Source organism: Strix aluco, chromosome 7, assembly GCF_031877795.1.
Source record: "Strix aluco isolate bStrAlu1 chromosome 7, bStrAlu1.hap1, whole genome shotgun sequence".
Classification (NCBI taxonomy): domain Eukaryota; kingdom Metazoa; phylum Chordata; class Aves; order Strigiformes; family Strigidae; genus Strix; species Strix aluco.
This window is the reverse complement of record NC_133937.1, coordinates 8,016,138-8,032,118: the sequence shown is the minus strand read 5'-3', so window position 1 is coordinate 8,032,118 and position 15,981 is coordinate 8,016,138. Positions and strand designations below refer to the sequence as shown.

The window sequence follows — 15,981 nt, the reverse complement described above, 5'->3', positions numbered from 1 at the left end:
CCTTCTTTATGGCTGTGCATTTTCTGCTGTCATAATGGAAGGGCCTGATCCTGCATAAAACAGTAACAGCTCACAAGTATAAACACAGGTTCACATGTTTGGGGGTTGGAATTTTTAAATAGGTTCAGCTTTCAAAGAATAAACATGTCACTGCCTATCAGGCTATGGATAAATAAGCATATGACTGCTGCAGTGGTGACAGAAACATTTTATTCATTCCCAATGCCAGATTCTGTCTTTAGATAGCTGAGGCTTTAGAAAATAAGGTTTAATTGGGAATTTTTAATAAGGGAAATTACCTTAATTAGGTTACTTTATATTTGCTAGATTTTTCTATCTGCTTTTCTGATCTCTTTTAAAATGGATACAGAACTTTGTAAAAGCATCTGCCACATTCTGTGAGAATGTAATTTTTAGGCAGACTTTCAAAAATCATTTATCTTTCAGCTTCTATAAGATAAGCCCAGCAAACTCAATGGTCTTACACTGATCTAAAGTGGGTTCTTGGGAGAAATTTATCAGGCCCTCTGTTCTTCACTCCAAATGTGAAAGTAGTAAATTAATAATTATTAGCTATTTCTTAAAAATGGATCTTGACACTTAACAGACCAATCTCTCAAGTTATTTCATGGGACCTTGTGGTACTCTATGAAATTTGAAGCACACGCCTGAATCCTTCTGTCTAGATTGTTTTGTCAAACTTGAGCAGTGCCATTTTCTTTCCAGTTAGATTGTATGCCTGAGTTAGGCCACTTTTAAAAATCATATAAAATGGAGACATTTTAAAAACTTGTCTCAACTGCAAGCACAGCGAGGAAAAAAAAAAAAGTCTTTACAAATATTTAGGGGTTGGGGTTTTTTTGTGTGTTCTAACTGGTATTAACAAAGGCAAGCACCTCTAGAAAATGCCTGTGACAAATACAGTTGTATTCTAATGATTTGTGGGGCTGTTTTTTATTTATTTATTTGTAAGGTTTAAGATATTCAGACCATGCAGGTCCTAAGAGACAGTCTTGTGTATGCAGTTTCACAGTGGTGCGTAGTTTTTAAGTGAATCCAGCAAAGGATGAGATAACTAACATTTGAAGATTTTCTTAAACTTCTTGAATGAAAAATGTTTAGATGTCACAGTAACAGTAGAAATCTGTCATCCCCCTTCATTTGCATGTCTGCACAGTTGTTGCTGCTGAAGTTGCTCCCATACACAGTGAACATGTTGTTCATCACATTCTAGTTATGGCCCAACCATTCAAGTAGAGCTAAATGCTTCTGTATTTCCCATAATGGGTAGGCTCGTCCTTCTATTTAAATATATGCAAGTGTGTATGTTAGCACAGTGCCACCAAAGATTATAACCAACTTTGTTAGTGTGCCAAACCTTTCTTGCTACTACAAACTACGTCTACAAAATCCCTGTGGTAATATAATAGGGAACTAGTCAAAACCCACCATACAAATGGCTAAAAAAAAGTCCCAATTCTATGAATTTGCTTCAGAAATTTCCCCTATAATTTAGAAAAAATTACTGATCTCTTGGTGGAAGAGATGACTCAGGCACTCAAGGTATGCTTGATCACAGAAATGGGCTAAGCCCTTCTGAAGAAGCTGTGGGAAATGCAACCTTTGCCAAGTCAGTACCTGTGCTCACTGATCTTCTGATAGAGCTTGGGCTTCCTCTTTCGGGGGAAAAGCAACAAACTCATTCATTTCGGTATCTTGGTCAGTGGTAGCATGAGTACGAGCTTCATAAGGCTCGCACGGGCAACAGCTGACTTCTCCTTTCCTGCTCTTCTGCAGGATGGTAGCACGGAAGTCTAATGTTATCACTGCCAAACGATACAATTGTAGAGTCACAACTAGGATATTCTTAGCTGTAAAAAACACCAGCATCTGATTGAATATTCTGAAGTGGCCCATCAGGATTGAACGCACAATGAAGAAGGGACCGTCCTGTATGAAAAGGCTGACCCCGATGTTCCATAGTTCCGCACTGTACCTGCAAAGCAGCAGGCTGGGGATCCGCCTAGTTGATGCAGCTGGTTTGCAGCCAATATGCTGTACTGGAAATAAAACACAGTTATGTTATAACAACCTTCAAAAATTGAGCCAGGTTTGGAGTAAAGGGCAGTTATAATCCAGGGTACCCTGGATTATAAATGTATTCAACTGTGAACAATTCAACATAAAGCGTTTCCAATTTCCGGGATCAGTTTCAGCAAAACACACTAAGTTCTCAGGTTAAGCAGGCACTTATGTGGTCTGCCAAACAGGACCAAAAACCGCTTCCCCTTTTCTATCCCACAAAGCTATCAGTATTTATATACTTTTAAAACAAGAAGTAGGTCACCTACTCTTTCTGTAACAACGTCCCCAAGACATTTTTCTGTTAAATCAACATGCGAGGCTAATATGTATCTTTAAGAAAAAAACTACTGTGCTGAATGGGAATGGTCTGAGCTGTAGCACTTCAATTTGTTCCAGGCTAAGACCTTGCTTTTAAACGATTAAGCAGATAGCCATTGACTTTTTCATGTGTCAGAGTAAGAATAAATCATGTCAGTGCAGGGCAATATTGAGCATTATGGATAGGAAGAAACTGTGGTCGCTGCTTGCCATATAAGACTTGAGCCACAGTTACTCATTCTTAGACTTCTGGGTATGAAATTGCATGCAACTGTGGGAACTTATGTGGATGCGTTCCCCTTGAGTATAAAAGTGGTGATGGGCTAGAATGCTCTTTGTGGCATTGTGTCTAGAGAGGATCGTCAGAAGGGGTTGTGTGTAGTGAATATGGCTGACTTATGAAAATGCATGTAGCTTAACTAACCTGTTCCTCAGGCAGTGGGATTTCATTAGTTTAAAATACATAGCTACTCGCAATGCAGTAGCAACTGCCAAACATTCAGCTTACCAAAAGAATTCTGTTGTTTAGGTCAATGCTGGAGGGGGCGGGGGGAAGACTCAAGTGGAAAATGAGTTGTAGAATGTAGAAATTTGCTGAATCCATTAGGCAAAGCTTCAGCAGCAGCTAATATTTTAATATGTTTTTGTGCCACTGCTGTTTAACAGTCCTAAATGCATTGCTGTAGTCCAATAATAAGTGCCTAAAAATTTCTATTTTTGATGTATGAATAAACATTCTGATGCTTGAATAAAAAGTACTATCTGTGCAACTGTATAGAACTACCAAACATAAACTGTACCCATAGCAAATTTCAGGGCAATGTGTGTTCAGTAATTTAATTTTTACCTGGTAAATGTAATTACATAAGCAGAAAAGCAGAGAAAAAATGTGCAGTACAAGAGGTTACTTCACTTTAATTAATGCTATGATTGTTTAAGTACTGTTTGAATTTATTTGGGTGGTGGTGATGTGTATGGGGGTTCTTTTGTTGGTAGGTTGTTTTGTGGTTTTTTTTTTTTTTTAAACCTGAGTGTTGTGCATCTTTTTAACAGAATATATTTTACCAGTAACAGGAATTCTAGCTGTGATAAATCTGAAATGTGGTTGCATTAGTTTTTTTCAGGAGGTGAGCTGCTGAGCTGAAATGATGAAATATTTTCATAACTTCAGTGTTGAAAACAAAGCCTACTGCTGTTCATGAAGAAAAGGCTAATGAAAAATTCCTGAAACAATTTTTTCATTATTATTCTTTTATTATTTTAGTCAGTGTGTCAACCTAGTCATAAATTTTATATAAGATGCCAGTGAAGATAACGTATCTTTAGACTGGTACAGTTGAGTTGCAAACTTGTAGCGATCGGAGGCCAAACCATCTGTTGGTCAGATGATTGAGGCAACTTTCGTTATTCTTCTTGGACACAGAGAAGCCCTTTCTGCCTAGGGATGAATACAAGCCTGAGTTGTCTAAATGTTGGGCCTTTAAGGGTGAACAGTCCCAACATTATATGGTCCTTCGGGTTCCCTGTAAATAGGTAATTTCTCTTCTGGTAACATCACCTGTGCTCTTGCCTGTGCTGTTCCCTGTGGTTTACAATCCCCTATCTCTCCATAGGGTCTAGTAACCTACCCAGACTCAAGCCATAATATAATACAAGACCAGACCTAACTCAAGAGCTCACATAGTGCAGTTTAAGGCAGTAACAGGCAACTGGAGCAGATGCTCCAACACAATATTGCGATTCTATTTTTGTCTGGAGTAGAGAGTTTTATCACGGAGATCAGAGGTTAGCCAGAAAGCAAGTGCTTCCTCAAAAGAAACCACAATTGGCTTTCTTCAAAAACCATTGTCATATGAAATGCTCTCCACCAGAAGTTCTTGATATAGCCTGTAGCGTGTGCACAGCTGCAAGACACGCCAGCAAAAACTTAAAGCATTTGTTCTCTTTTCTTGTCTGCGTGCAAGTACTAACCTGCAAGATCGAGTGGAAACTGTAACATACTCCAGGTCCATACAGCAAGAATTGCATTTATGAGAGCATAATTCTTCCTATGGGAGGGGAAAAAAGTGGTAACAGTGAAGATACAGTTTCCTTATGTGATAACAAAAATGTTTCCTGTGGTATTTAGAATGTCATTTAAAGGGGGGTTGAGTGAAACAGTGGTTGATTAATGCATGCTCTTGAGATGTAAGACTGAGGAAAACAAAGACACCTTTTGGTATAGAATTTTTGCTGTTCAGTCTACATGTTCCAGCTGTGTAATTACACTAAATATCTGATGCTAACATTATAATGCTAAGCATATGGAAATAGACTCTGTGGCTCAAAGAGGAGATATCTTTATCCTTGTAGTGATTACAAATTCCTTGCAAGCCTGAAGCTTCTCTGCCAAGTGGGAAGGACCTCTTCCTGCTGTAAAACATTTTCTTTGATATTTAAAAGAAAAAAAAATAGTATGTCTGTAAGAGAGGATGAACCTCTTCTGTGATTCCTTTTCTTTATGATGGATGTTCACAGCTCATCTCTCAGTGCTATGAGGGGGAGATGATCTTACTTTCTCTAGGAGAGATCACAATGTTGAAAATTCACACCAGACTACGCCATTCCCTTTCTTCTTATCTTTGAACACTTTGTCATTCTATCATGAGGAAAGTACACATGAGATAACCAAAGAAGCAGCTTGGATAATGAATCACTAAAGCAAACTCTAGTTGCTTCCTTGCCAGTCTAAAGCAATTCATTAACCTGAAAGAGGCTTACTGTGTATCCAGTGTTTCAGCTCCTGTAGTTTTAAGAACTAACACTGCATGGCAGTTATGCTAGTTGTTTGGCTCTTTGTACACTTTCATTGTGATGGATGTGACGTGCTTCTCTGCTGGCAACAGATGAGTAATCCCTAACAAAGCTCGTAAGACTGTTAGGTCTTTTACAGAGGGAAAGGTGAGAGTATACAGAGCCCTTAAATGTAGCCTTCTGTTACCTGTGGGAAATACTGTTCCACCAGTCTGAACACTGCAGATTGCACAAACGATCTGCGAAATACCAATTATACAAATGAAATACAAATTATTCATGTCAGCAAATAGTCCTTACCGAACATCGTCAATGTCCAAGGTTTCACTAGCAAATTCAAGTATATCTGCTGCTGTTCCCACAAACATGAGAAGCAGCTGAGACAATTGATCCCGGGTGATTTCAACCCCGATGGGGAGAAGCCATCTCCCAACTACTAGTAGCAGTAGAAAAGTCTGGTGGAGGGCTAGTGTCCATACGGTCTCACAGATTGTGGAGAGCTGATTCACAAAGACTTTAGCCTGTTTAAAAGACAACAATAACTCCTGTAACTTCAGGACACTGACATTATAGGTACTTTCAGAGACTGTGTTCATCCTTGAGCCTGCTTGTGTTCTCCTTATTTTATTAGAGCTAATCATTTCAATGTGGCAGCCATGATTTGAAAAAGGCACATCAATACAAACTTTGGGTAATGAACAGAAAAACTTTCTTTGTGTACTATTACAGTTCTCATTTTTCAACTGAGCATTATCCTTTGCAGAACTATCACTCAGACACTTTCTAAATTTGGAAGAGAATGGTAGGAGAGTCTCCTCTTCACAGAGAGGCTTGTCCTACCAACAATAGTTAGTATGCAGCATGCTGTAGGCCATTTTCACAATACAGTTTTCTGAAACATCACTATTATTTCTTTTTCTTTCTTTAGTTTTACTTACTGTGTGAGGAGCTTGCCCAAACAGACATAACAGTCCTCTAATTGCTCTAATTTCATAAGATCTCTACTAGGAATAGGAAAAGGTGTCCCACCGTCTGAATGATGTGGTGATCTGTTCCCTCACTTCCATGACTGCTGTCTCTGGATTGATTGAAGTCTTGGTTGCTGAAATTCACCTGAACTGCTCCAGGCTCATTACCACAGTACTGTTGAGAACAAAAATATCACACATGCATAAACATCCCACACAAGGACCAGATGCGCTCTGAAGCTGGAAGAGCCATGTTTTACTGAACTGCAGAGGGTTTAGTTGTGGAAGTCAGTTAATATTTACAAAGGTACATGCTCACTCTGAATATAATTCCCCCCTTTTCAGAAAGGAGGAATTACTCTCATAAGGACAGGAGTGATGTGTTGGTAGGTCCCTGGGTAAAAGTAGGGTAAAAGTTGGTCATGGTCAGTCTCTATATTTAAACTTGTTCTCAAAATATCTGCTTCTCATATCTACTATCCAGAAAAAGTTCTCTAAAAATGCCTTCATTTCATTCTTCTGTACAACTTCCCTCAAAGCTGAAATGAATAGAGTTGGGGTAGGATGTTTGGGTTGTATTATCTGCTGCCCCAACACCTCCCAACCCCCAGCTGAGCCTTATTCTGCAAGAAAATTCATAATCTGAGAGGTGAGATTCAGCAATAATTAAGAAAAATGGGCCTGCAGAGTAGAAAAAATGGGTATTTTTACTTTCTCCAAGTACGTAGTGCTCTGGGAAATTGAATGCTGGGTAATACATACTGTTAGTTCAACTGCAGTAGACCAGTGGTGGGACTGTGTCCTCTCTGAGGTCTGCAGCACTGCACTGCCCTTCTACCTTCACGCCCAAGGTTGGCCCCAGAACAGCTGGGGTATGGTTCTAAAAATCTATCTTCATAACAATCCCTTAGCATCTCTCTTCATTGTAATAAAAAAGGGATAATTAGAAAATCAAACCATGCTGTTATTAAAGACTTTTATCCTCTCTTATTTTGCCAGAGAACACCAGATGATTTGCATTTCTCCACTGGGCCCCCCACCATTTTATTGCACAGGGAGTGATTTTCTGCAACAATCAGAATGTGTTCTAGTGCATACTGAGTAGCTGTGTTCAGCATAATGCCTGCCAATATAAAGGCAACATTTTCCAGCAAATGTCACATTCCAGCAAACTTCAGATTTCACTTTGATATTTTACTTGGTCTTTGATAATGTTGCTCGGTATCTGGGCCTCTTGACCTTGTATGTAAAAGGAGAAACTTCCCGTGGTCTGAAAAATCTGGAAAAAAAAGTCAGTGCTTGTTTTTATAGTTGGCAGTAAAGGCTCTTAAACCGAATGCTTGCCTGATTTGGACAGTGGGTGTAAGACCATTGAAAGACTGACACACAGGTGTGGGGAAGATATTTCCATTTGGAAGAGAGAAGCCTAAAGTTCTGGACATGGAAACAGTGAGATGGAGGGGCTGGTATGCTGCCCAGCTACAGCCTTGTGGGGCTAATCTCTCTGGGCTAGCCCTTCAGCTGAGGGAAAAAGAACAGCTTGTTCAGAGGATGTTTCAGAAATGAAATTTAACTGGTGCTCCGGAGAAGCCTTTTTATCTGTTGCCTTTAGAAAATGTCTAAAGACTGTGAAGACCAGCCCCCAACATCCAAGTCAGCCTTTCTGAGTAACCCCCACAGGCAGTGTGACACAGTTGGCTGAGGAGATCATGACATAAAAATATTGCATAACTGGCATAACCACCCCAGAATACTAAGTGAATATTTACATTGTAACAAGTAGCTTGGGTAGGGCAAAGGGATTACTAACTTGGGCTGGAGGAGGAAGGGTAATTCAGTCTTTGGTTTGTCATTGAGTCTGCATTTCAGCTCACTCTCTGTCCCCTTGCCCAGTCTGGCAGGGGTAAGAGTAAGGGAGCCATGAACTTGCATTAAACTTCACATCAGAGTTTTGGGATTATTTTTTGTTTTTGTTCTTTAAAGCCCTGTTTCTTGAGGATGAATTTGACAAATTTGAGGAAGGGCCCATGTAGGGCAGCCTGTTGCACGTGCAAGGATGGTGGAAAACCCTTCCCAAACACTGTGAGAACTCCCAGCAAGTAAATCAGGTGGCTGAAGGACAGGACTGAAATAAGAGCCTGTTGCAGTAATACTGTGTGGGTAGCAAGGTGTATGGGTGCCGCTCAGCAGATGCTGTGGCTCTCCCCATGCCAACTAGAGAGAGCAGATAGCTCTCACCACTGGTATGTGCAACCTCCGCTCAGGGCAGAGGAGCTGCAGCAGTCAGCAACTCGCACCACTGGAGGCAGGTCCAGGAGAGCATGCCACAGCCTACATGTGCCTTGCAATGGGGCCCTTTTATCTTTTTTTATTCCCCCCCCACCCCCAGTGACACAAAGGTGCAGAGAATATTCTTTAAGAAAATTAGCTCACTTCATCAGTGTCTTTTGTAGGTTCTTTATATGTAATTTTTGCAACCCCCCAGCTGAGTGGGGGGTTACTATTTCAGTACAAGGCTCCAAGAACTGGGACTGAATGACACTCCTCATGGCCAAGTCCGTATCTCTTCTCAGCTGCATGCAGGCAAGAAATGGAAAACTGCATCTGCGAAGCCTGTCATTTAAGTTAGCTACTGTTTTTTCATTTAAGTATGTTCATATCTTGTTTTGGTTTGTTTCTCTCTGAGCATCTATTAAGTGATGATTGTGGTGGTGATTCACTTGAAAGTTTGGAGAAGAGCCTTTCTTTTCGTCATGTATATGCATGTAAATAGGACTGTTGGTGCCAGGCATATTTGCCTAGCCAGTTATGTATGTGCAGCGACTGAATGGGAATGTGACAAGTACTAAGTTTCACAGGCTGTTGATAAATGTGGTTTACCTCTTCACTGCTAGAGCCCAGTTACTCCTAGATATCGAGACTGTGTGCGTAGCTAAACAACAAAAATGCTGTGCAAAAATAAACCAGGAAGAAATTGTACACATTTTGCATAAATTCCAGCTTGGTTTACTTCCTTTGTTTCTTGTGAGATGAAGCTTACATTCCTCTGATTTAGAAAACTTCTAATCAAAACCGAAACTCTGTTGCATGACATGGTGTTGTCCTAGTGTGCAGCCTGCAGAGAGCTCGCTGTCAGTGCACGGGGAAGCCCTGAACTTACCCAGCAAATTTGTGTTTGCATGTTATTCACAATCCATTAATCTCAAATAAAAATGAGGCTAGCTAAAACTTCTCATGATGGGTCCAGCACTGACATGGTAAAATTGACACTTGAATACCGGGGCAGATACCTCAATCCTGTTAACATGCATGAAGGCTGGAAGCCTGAGTACACTGTGGAAGAGGCTAGAGCTTCCCTGGAGCAGGCCCTCTGCCAAGCAACAGGTACCCAGCTTGCTCTCTGCAATTTGCTGGAAACAGTGTGGCAATTGCTATGGCAACAGGTGTGATGTCAGAAATTCAAAGCAACCATGACTGCTTCATTTTGCTCATACAGGAAAGCTGAAATGTAAAACAGGGATAAAAGATTGCTGAAGCTGTTTTCCAAATTGAGGAAGATCATGGATATGGGAGGGAAGAAATGGTGCAAGATGTAAGATCACTTTTAGGAGAGGCATATACTAGAATTTTAGCTGGTGGAAGGATCCCACATCAGAATGAGGCTGGGGGAATGGGCAGTAATATTCACTATTTCCTTAAAATTTCAAGTTAAGGTGGTTAAAAATAATTACAGGGTTTACCAAGTATCTGTCTTATTACTTACTGGGAAGCCTATGCTGACTACAGCACTGCTAGTCAGGTAAGCCCTGCAAAAGGTGGTCAGTTATCGCTTTCTGTGGCAGTGATGCACCAGGCATTTGAAAAGGTAACAGAGGTATTTGTTTATCTGAGATCTTATACAATATTAAGAAAGAATGTTTGGCTTTTTTAATGGATTAAATGGTTTTAATTTTCTTGCCACTCTATTTTGCAGACAGCAATTTTTTTGCTCAGTACAGTTCAATTTACTTTATAGTCTCTCCCAAACATGTATTTCACCCCCAAATACTTTACTGCAAAGCAGTAGTTTCTATGCAGTCTGTATTTCACTGTTGATATATGAACGGTATTACTTATGTCCAGTTCTGCAGCACTCAGGCAGAATTGCCTCTGTTTTCTGGGAGACTGCATATTAGCACATGCCTTAAATAACAGCACCAACACAAGCAGTTGATGTTTCCTGTTAAAGATTCAACATGAGATCAAAATTACTGCTTTAAAGACTACAAACAGTTTTCATGGTGTATATATTAAATGTGTGGATCTAGAAACTGCATAATTACCTATTGTGTTAGTATTTTAATAAAAAACAAACCAGCAATACTTTAGTAGGAGGAGTAGTACTACTCTGGGTGCTGTGTTTGAGATCGCTAGGAGGGCTGCTCCCCTTCTGGAGGTATTGCTTTTTAATCTATTAGATTGTGTGTTTCCAGAACTCTCTATCTTATCTCTCCAGGTATAAACTAAGCTGTTAACTTGATATACTCCCTCTTTAATTCACAGTAGCAGTATATCAATAAGAACAAAGTATGCCATGTTCTAACATCATTTTGGGAAATAAACTGCTGCCTTTGACTAGAGAATTAGCCTGTTTCTTGGACCAGATTTAACTATGACAAATGTTCTCAATATCCACATTACCTGTCTGACTGTTTAAGGAGATTTGGCAAAACAAGAAGACAATAAATTCCTGCTGCTGTATTTAGAAAAAGCCTCAGGCATTTTCAGTGTAAACACAATTTTGAATATTTGATTATGCTTCTGTGGGCTCTAACAATATTTCGAAGGAGAAAATGAGGCTCTATGTCTTCTTAGTCTAATTTATGTATTTTCTTCTGTTGCTTTTTGCTCTTGTTCCTTTTGGGCCCTTTTCTGCTGTGAATATAAGGTACTGCATATGTGCAGATGCCGAGACAGATAAAATCCCCTTTTCAGTATGTGGAAGTGCTGTGGGGACTTGAAAGCAGCCTGCACGGGGAGGTGGTTCACTCGATGTGGGCTGCTGGGCTAAGTGGCTCTGTCCTGGCTCTAACTGACTCCATCTGCCAAAAGAAAAATTGCCTTTAAAAATTTTACTGTGTGTTTCAGTCCTGAATTGGAACCCAGACACCCCCTGTCCCACATTGCTATACAGCACGAACAAAGAAAGGATATAAACACTGACAAATTACCATGTCAGCTATCTGTGGTAGCAATCTGTGAGCATTCTCCTAGGTTGCAAGCACAAGGTAATTTGAGTTTAAGACCCCTTTCACTGATACCCATCTCAGTTTTGGCTTGCTTGGAGTTGTGATATCTGCTTGTAAGTGCTGTGAAACTCATACTTAATTTTACAAAGACCTCTAAAGCAATGAAATTCTTTCGCCATCCTGAGCGAGATTCAAGCTGGTAACCTGGGGGTGAAAGGGTGTTTTTCAAACTTCTAGTCCTCGGTTCCCCAGCCAAATACAACTAAATGGTCTCATTTTAGCTAGGAATGAGGCTCATGATTTGATATTTAGGAAATGCACAGTAGTCCATAGCATAGCTGGAGCTGTACTGGGAGACCCACCAGTATAAAATGGAAAATTGGAACAAGACCTGGCAGATCTCTGTCTGTATGCCCAAATCCAACCCATCAAACAATGCATCAATTTCAAACTAGTCCATCTTGTCTCATAATAAATACCTGAGTCCCATGATGAATTTCTAGTAGCCATAGTGATGGTACTGTGCAAATCAGATATAAAAATATTGCTGGTGAAAACCTGTGAAGGAAAAGAAAAGATAGCTTGGTATTACATCATAAATACCATATATCCTATCATTATTTGCATTGAAAAGTATCTTATGCCTCCTACCATATGGGATATTAAGAAATGGTGTAACTGCAAATAAGAGTTGTTATTCTTGCTGAATTCCTTATGCTGTTGGTATTGTGAACTGTAGGTTTATTGGTACATCCATCTGAAAGCATATATGGAAGTTTATTTAAAATCTCTTTTTTTAAGAACTAACTAAAGGCACTTTGTATTTCCACTGCAGCATTCTCTGCACTTTAAATAAATAAATAAAGCTGCTAGCTAAGATGCTTTTTCTGATTTCATGAAGGGTGAATTAATACATTGAGCCATTTCACTGAATGATGCTGGGATAAAGGTTGTTGATCAGAACCCTGTGCATTGACACAGGAAAGGTAGAAATAGCATCAGTTTGTCTAAAATAAGCATTTCTTCAGTAGGAGGTTTTTCAGTGCAGGCTAAAATGGTTTATGAAAATGGGTCTTGGCCTTGTTTCCCCCTTTGTGCTGAAAATTGTGTAATTCTTTAGGATTTCTGTCTCTAGTTCTCTCCCTGCCAGTCACCTATATAACTTATGATGCTGAAGCTTTATTATCTTCAGCTTCTTGAGACGAGTTTATTCAGAACTACTGGGGATGTTTAATTACTCCTTCTGCAAGCACTGATTCTTCTGAAGGCTGCTGATGTTTTCCTATTAAACACATGACGGTTTTGTTTGGGTGAGGAGGGTTTTTTTTGGCAATTCTTATCCTTTTGGAGTAGGAATGAGGTCTGATGCCACTAATGTTCCATCTAGCTGTGCCATAGTATGGAGTGAGCATCACTGCAATGCTGCCGAGATGCACCACAACCTTTGCATCACACGTGTACTGGCCCAGGACAGGGCACTGGAGTCAAACTCTGGATGCTTGCTTGCTTGACTTCTTCTATCTTGTCATTGGCACATTCTGCAGTGATTTTTAAATTGCTTATAAATATGTAACTGCAGCAATGTTTTGGTCAATAGTTTTTTGCATTTATTTTTGTTTGTTCCTATCCGGAATGTACCTTTTATTTTTGTAATCATTACTTTTCCAGTGAAGATTAAGTATGGAGGAAAAGAAAAAACCCTATTGCTTGGGTTACTGACTGGGTTGCTGAGCTGCTATGAAATGTTTCACTCAATCCCCTCTAAATAAGATAGTCCTGGGTCTTTTTGTTTGGGGTTTTTTTTGCAGGGTGAGGTGGTGGTGGTGTTTTGTGTTGCTTGCTTTTTTTCTAAAAAAAATAAAAATTAGTGATTCTGTGGGGTTTTAGCCTGATTATTTTGGGAGAGAACACACCTCTCATTTGAATGGGAGAACTAACATATTTTACAGTATTTTCTGTAGGACTTAAGCACATGAAAAATCCATCCAGCTGGCAGGTTAGCAATACTGAGCTAATGATACCAGATCAGGCCAGGAGACTTCAGGGGCTTTAACCCTGCCTTTTCTTTCAGAAGAAGCAATCTAGAGGAAATATTACATGGCCAGGCCCACACGCCATTTAATTTTTTTGTGCTGGTGTAAAAAGTAACAGTCTTCTGCCAATAATGAATGGAGAGAATATGAGGCTCTTGGAGGCAGGAGAGTCCTGTGGCACGGACTGCCCATTGCCTGGATCAGTGGTTGTCAGTGGAGGCGTGTCTATAAACACAGATGATACTGCCCATTCTGAATGTGAGTGTTTTCCACCAGAGCAGAAAGTTATCCTGACGCAAATAGATGTTGGCCATTTGCCTACTGTTCTTACCTATAAACGTACTTAACTTGTGCTGCTTAAAGTGCTGGAACATATCCTTTTTCAAAATTTTTTAGCTAAATTTAGCCCAGTCTTTTAGCACATATATTCATCTAAGATGGATCTGCTTTCTATATCTATTTTTCTTTAGATTTTCCAAAAGCTGCCATAGCAAGTGTTCCTTCATGAAGTCTCTTCTGCTGCCTCCTCTCTCCAGTGAATCAGGTCTGCTCACTCTGCCTCCGTCTCATAACTGTGTGTTTGGAGCTCTGCTGTTGTTAAATTTTCCTGTGTCCCAGACTTTATCACTGCTTTTATTACATTCAAATTTAGAGTGTGGAACACTTGTGTGAATTGTCATGCAACACTGCTTCTGTTATAATGAGATTCACAGGTTGCAATGGGCAGGAATTTAAGATCATTGAAATACTTTAGAGCTTTTTTCGTCCTGACTTTGTCTGGGAGCCTGCCTGTAGTTTCAGTCTTTTTTTTTAAAAAAAAAAGGTCCTAATGAAATCTTGACAATTAGTTACATGACCACTTCCTTTTTACCGAGCATTTGTTTTGGCTGACTGTGCTGATGAGCTGTAGATGACTGTAGTAATTCTTCAGATGCTTGTAAAAACCCATGTGCTTGGGCAAACTCTGCTATGACTAACTTTTTTTGTTCATTTCTCAGGCAGCCTTTCATGCATGAATGTTCCCCTCTGGAATAGCCTCTCAAATTCAAAGCCAAATATTTAAGCCGCTCTTGCTGTATTGTAAGAGTGGTTGCTGCTCATCTTCTATTTGTCGCTGAGTTTTGGTTCATGCACTAGCGTGGCGTTAGCAGGGTTGCAAGTACCAGGAGGGCCAGGGCATGAGTCCCAGGGAAGATGCAAACCAGGGCAGGGCAGGATGGGTAAGAGGTGCGGGGCATCTGCATGGAATAGCCTGGGTGGGCCCCCCAGCGCCCTTCTGCACCTCACACGTGTAGCCCCTGACACGATGTCGCTCAGGAGGTGCCCAGCGACACTGGGGGGGAGTGTGTGCCCCTGCTTCCCCGGCCCACTGGGTCGGCAGCTCTAGAGCACGTACCTCTTTCCTGCAGCCACATTTCCCACATTTTTTAGCCGTCAGCATGGATACACACACAGAACTGTACAGAGATGGCTCCCAAGTAGCCTGCTGCGAAACTGCCCCTCATGAAAGCCCTCTGGGTTTGGCAAGGGACTTGCCAGGGCTTTACCAGTTTTCCCCCCGCCACCCCCAGGTGCAGCAGGGGAGAAAAGGCAATTCCCGGAAAGCTTGGCAGAAACCCGGCCGGGGCAGCACTGCTCTGGGGCAGCAGCCGCAGGAGGCAGCCTCCCATCTGCTGCAAAGTACATGCAAAGAAGCAAGAGGGGTCGGTCGGAGCCGGCGGGGTATGCTCACCATTTGTAGCCTCTGCCTTGCTTAAACTTGAGGGTGAGCCCTGTCTCCAGGCACAGAAGAAGATTGAGCAGTGCCAGCAGCCAGTACTTGGGTTCTTTCTTCACTGCCGTCACTCTCCAGACCCCGATGAGCGAGTGCAACACAAAGAGCAGGCGAGTGACCAGAGCATTGAGCAGCACCATCAGCTCCATCCCGGAGCCGCCCCCTCCCCCTGGCCCCACGCTTTTCAGGAGCCCTGGGAAGCTGCCCTGGGATTCCCCGGGAACCGGCCGCTCCACAGCCACACTGATCTCCTCTTCTCTTCCATCTCCACAAAGGGGCCCATTATAACAAAAAAGAAACAGCATTGCCCCTCCCCCAGACTTCCTGAAAACTTTTTAAAGGGAAGGGGGAAAAAAAAAAAAAAAAGCTCACGCTTCCAGCCTACAGTGGTTTGTAGCGCTCTGCACAGCTCTGACCGTGCTAAGACCGGACGGAAGGGTTTCTTTCTGTGTCCTCTCTCTCATCTGCTCCAGGACAAAGCGGCAGGGAGGTTTCCATCTCTCAGCCCCACTTGCTGTTCTCATGTGGTAAATGTCTAGCAAAGAGACAAAATGTAAGAAGCATTATTAATTTGAATCTTCCTTGCTAAAAGGTCTACTGCATTACTGAGACTGCAAAACCCTCTTTCCTCTCCCCTCCCCCTGAAAGACATCATTCATATATGGGAGCTTTATAATTATTCTTTTAACATTTCAATACAGAATGGTATTATAAATTTCAATATAGAATGGTTTATGTTGGAAAGGACCTTAAGATCATCTAGTTCCAACCCCTCTGGGTTG

The 15,981-nt window shown here is 41.2% G+C and overlaps 1 protein-coding gene across 1 annotated transcript; it reads right to left on the bottom strand.

The window, feature by feature from the left end:
- Positions 1-1,559: 1,559 nt before the first annotated feature.
- TMEM26 (transmembrane protein 26) lies at positions 1,560-15,640 on the bottom strand. Its single transcript, XM_074830011.1, has 6 exons — positions 15,158-15,640; positions 11,872-11,950; positions 6,226-6,339; positions 5,497-5,717; positions 4,375-4,451; positions 1,560-2,060 (listed from the first exon to the last, which is right to left on the bottom strand). The coding sequence occupies exons 1-6, from the start codon at positions 15,502-15,504 to the stop codon at positions 1,645-1,647; spliced, it is 1,254 nt and encodes a 417-aa protein (XP_074686112.1). The 5' UTR covers positions 15,505-15,640; the 3' UTR covers positions 1,560-1,644.
- Between the last annotated feature and the right edge of the window lie 341 nt (positions 15,641-15,981).

Excerpts from the sequence above, each read along its gene's own strand:
- TMEM26 (XM_074830011.1), bottom strand. The coding sequence starts at position 15,504 with ATGCTGTTTCTTTTTTGTTATAATGGGCCCCTTTGTGGAGATGGAAGA. Across the intron at positions 11,951-15,157 it reads CAAGGCAGAGGCTACAAATG|GTTTTCACCAGCAATATTTT; the intron begins GTGAGCATACCC and ends TTTCCTTCACAG. Across the intron at positions 5,718-6,225 it reads ATCACCACATCATTCAGACG|GCTAAAGTCTTTGTGAATCA; the intron begins GTGGGACACCTT and ends TCTTTTAAACAG.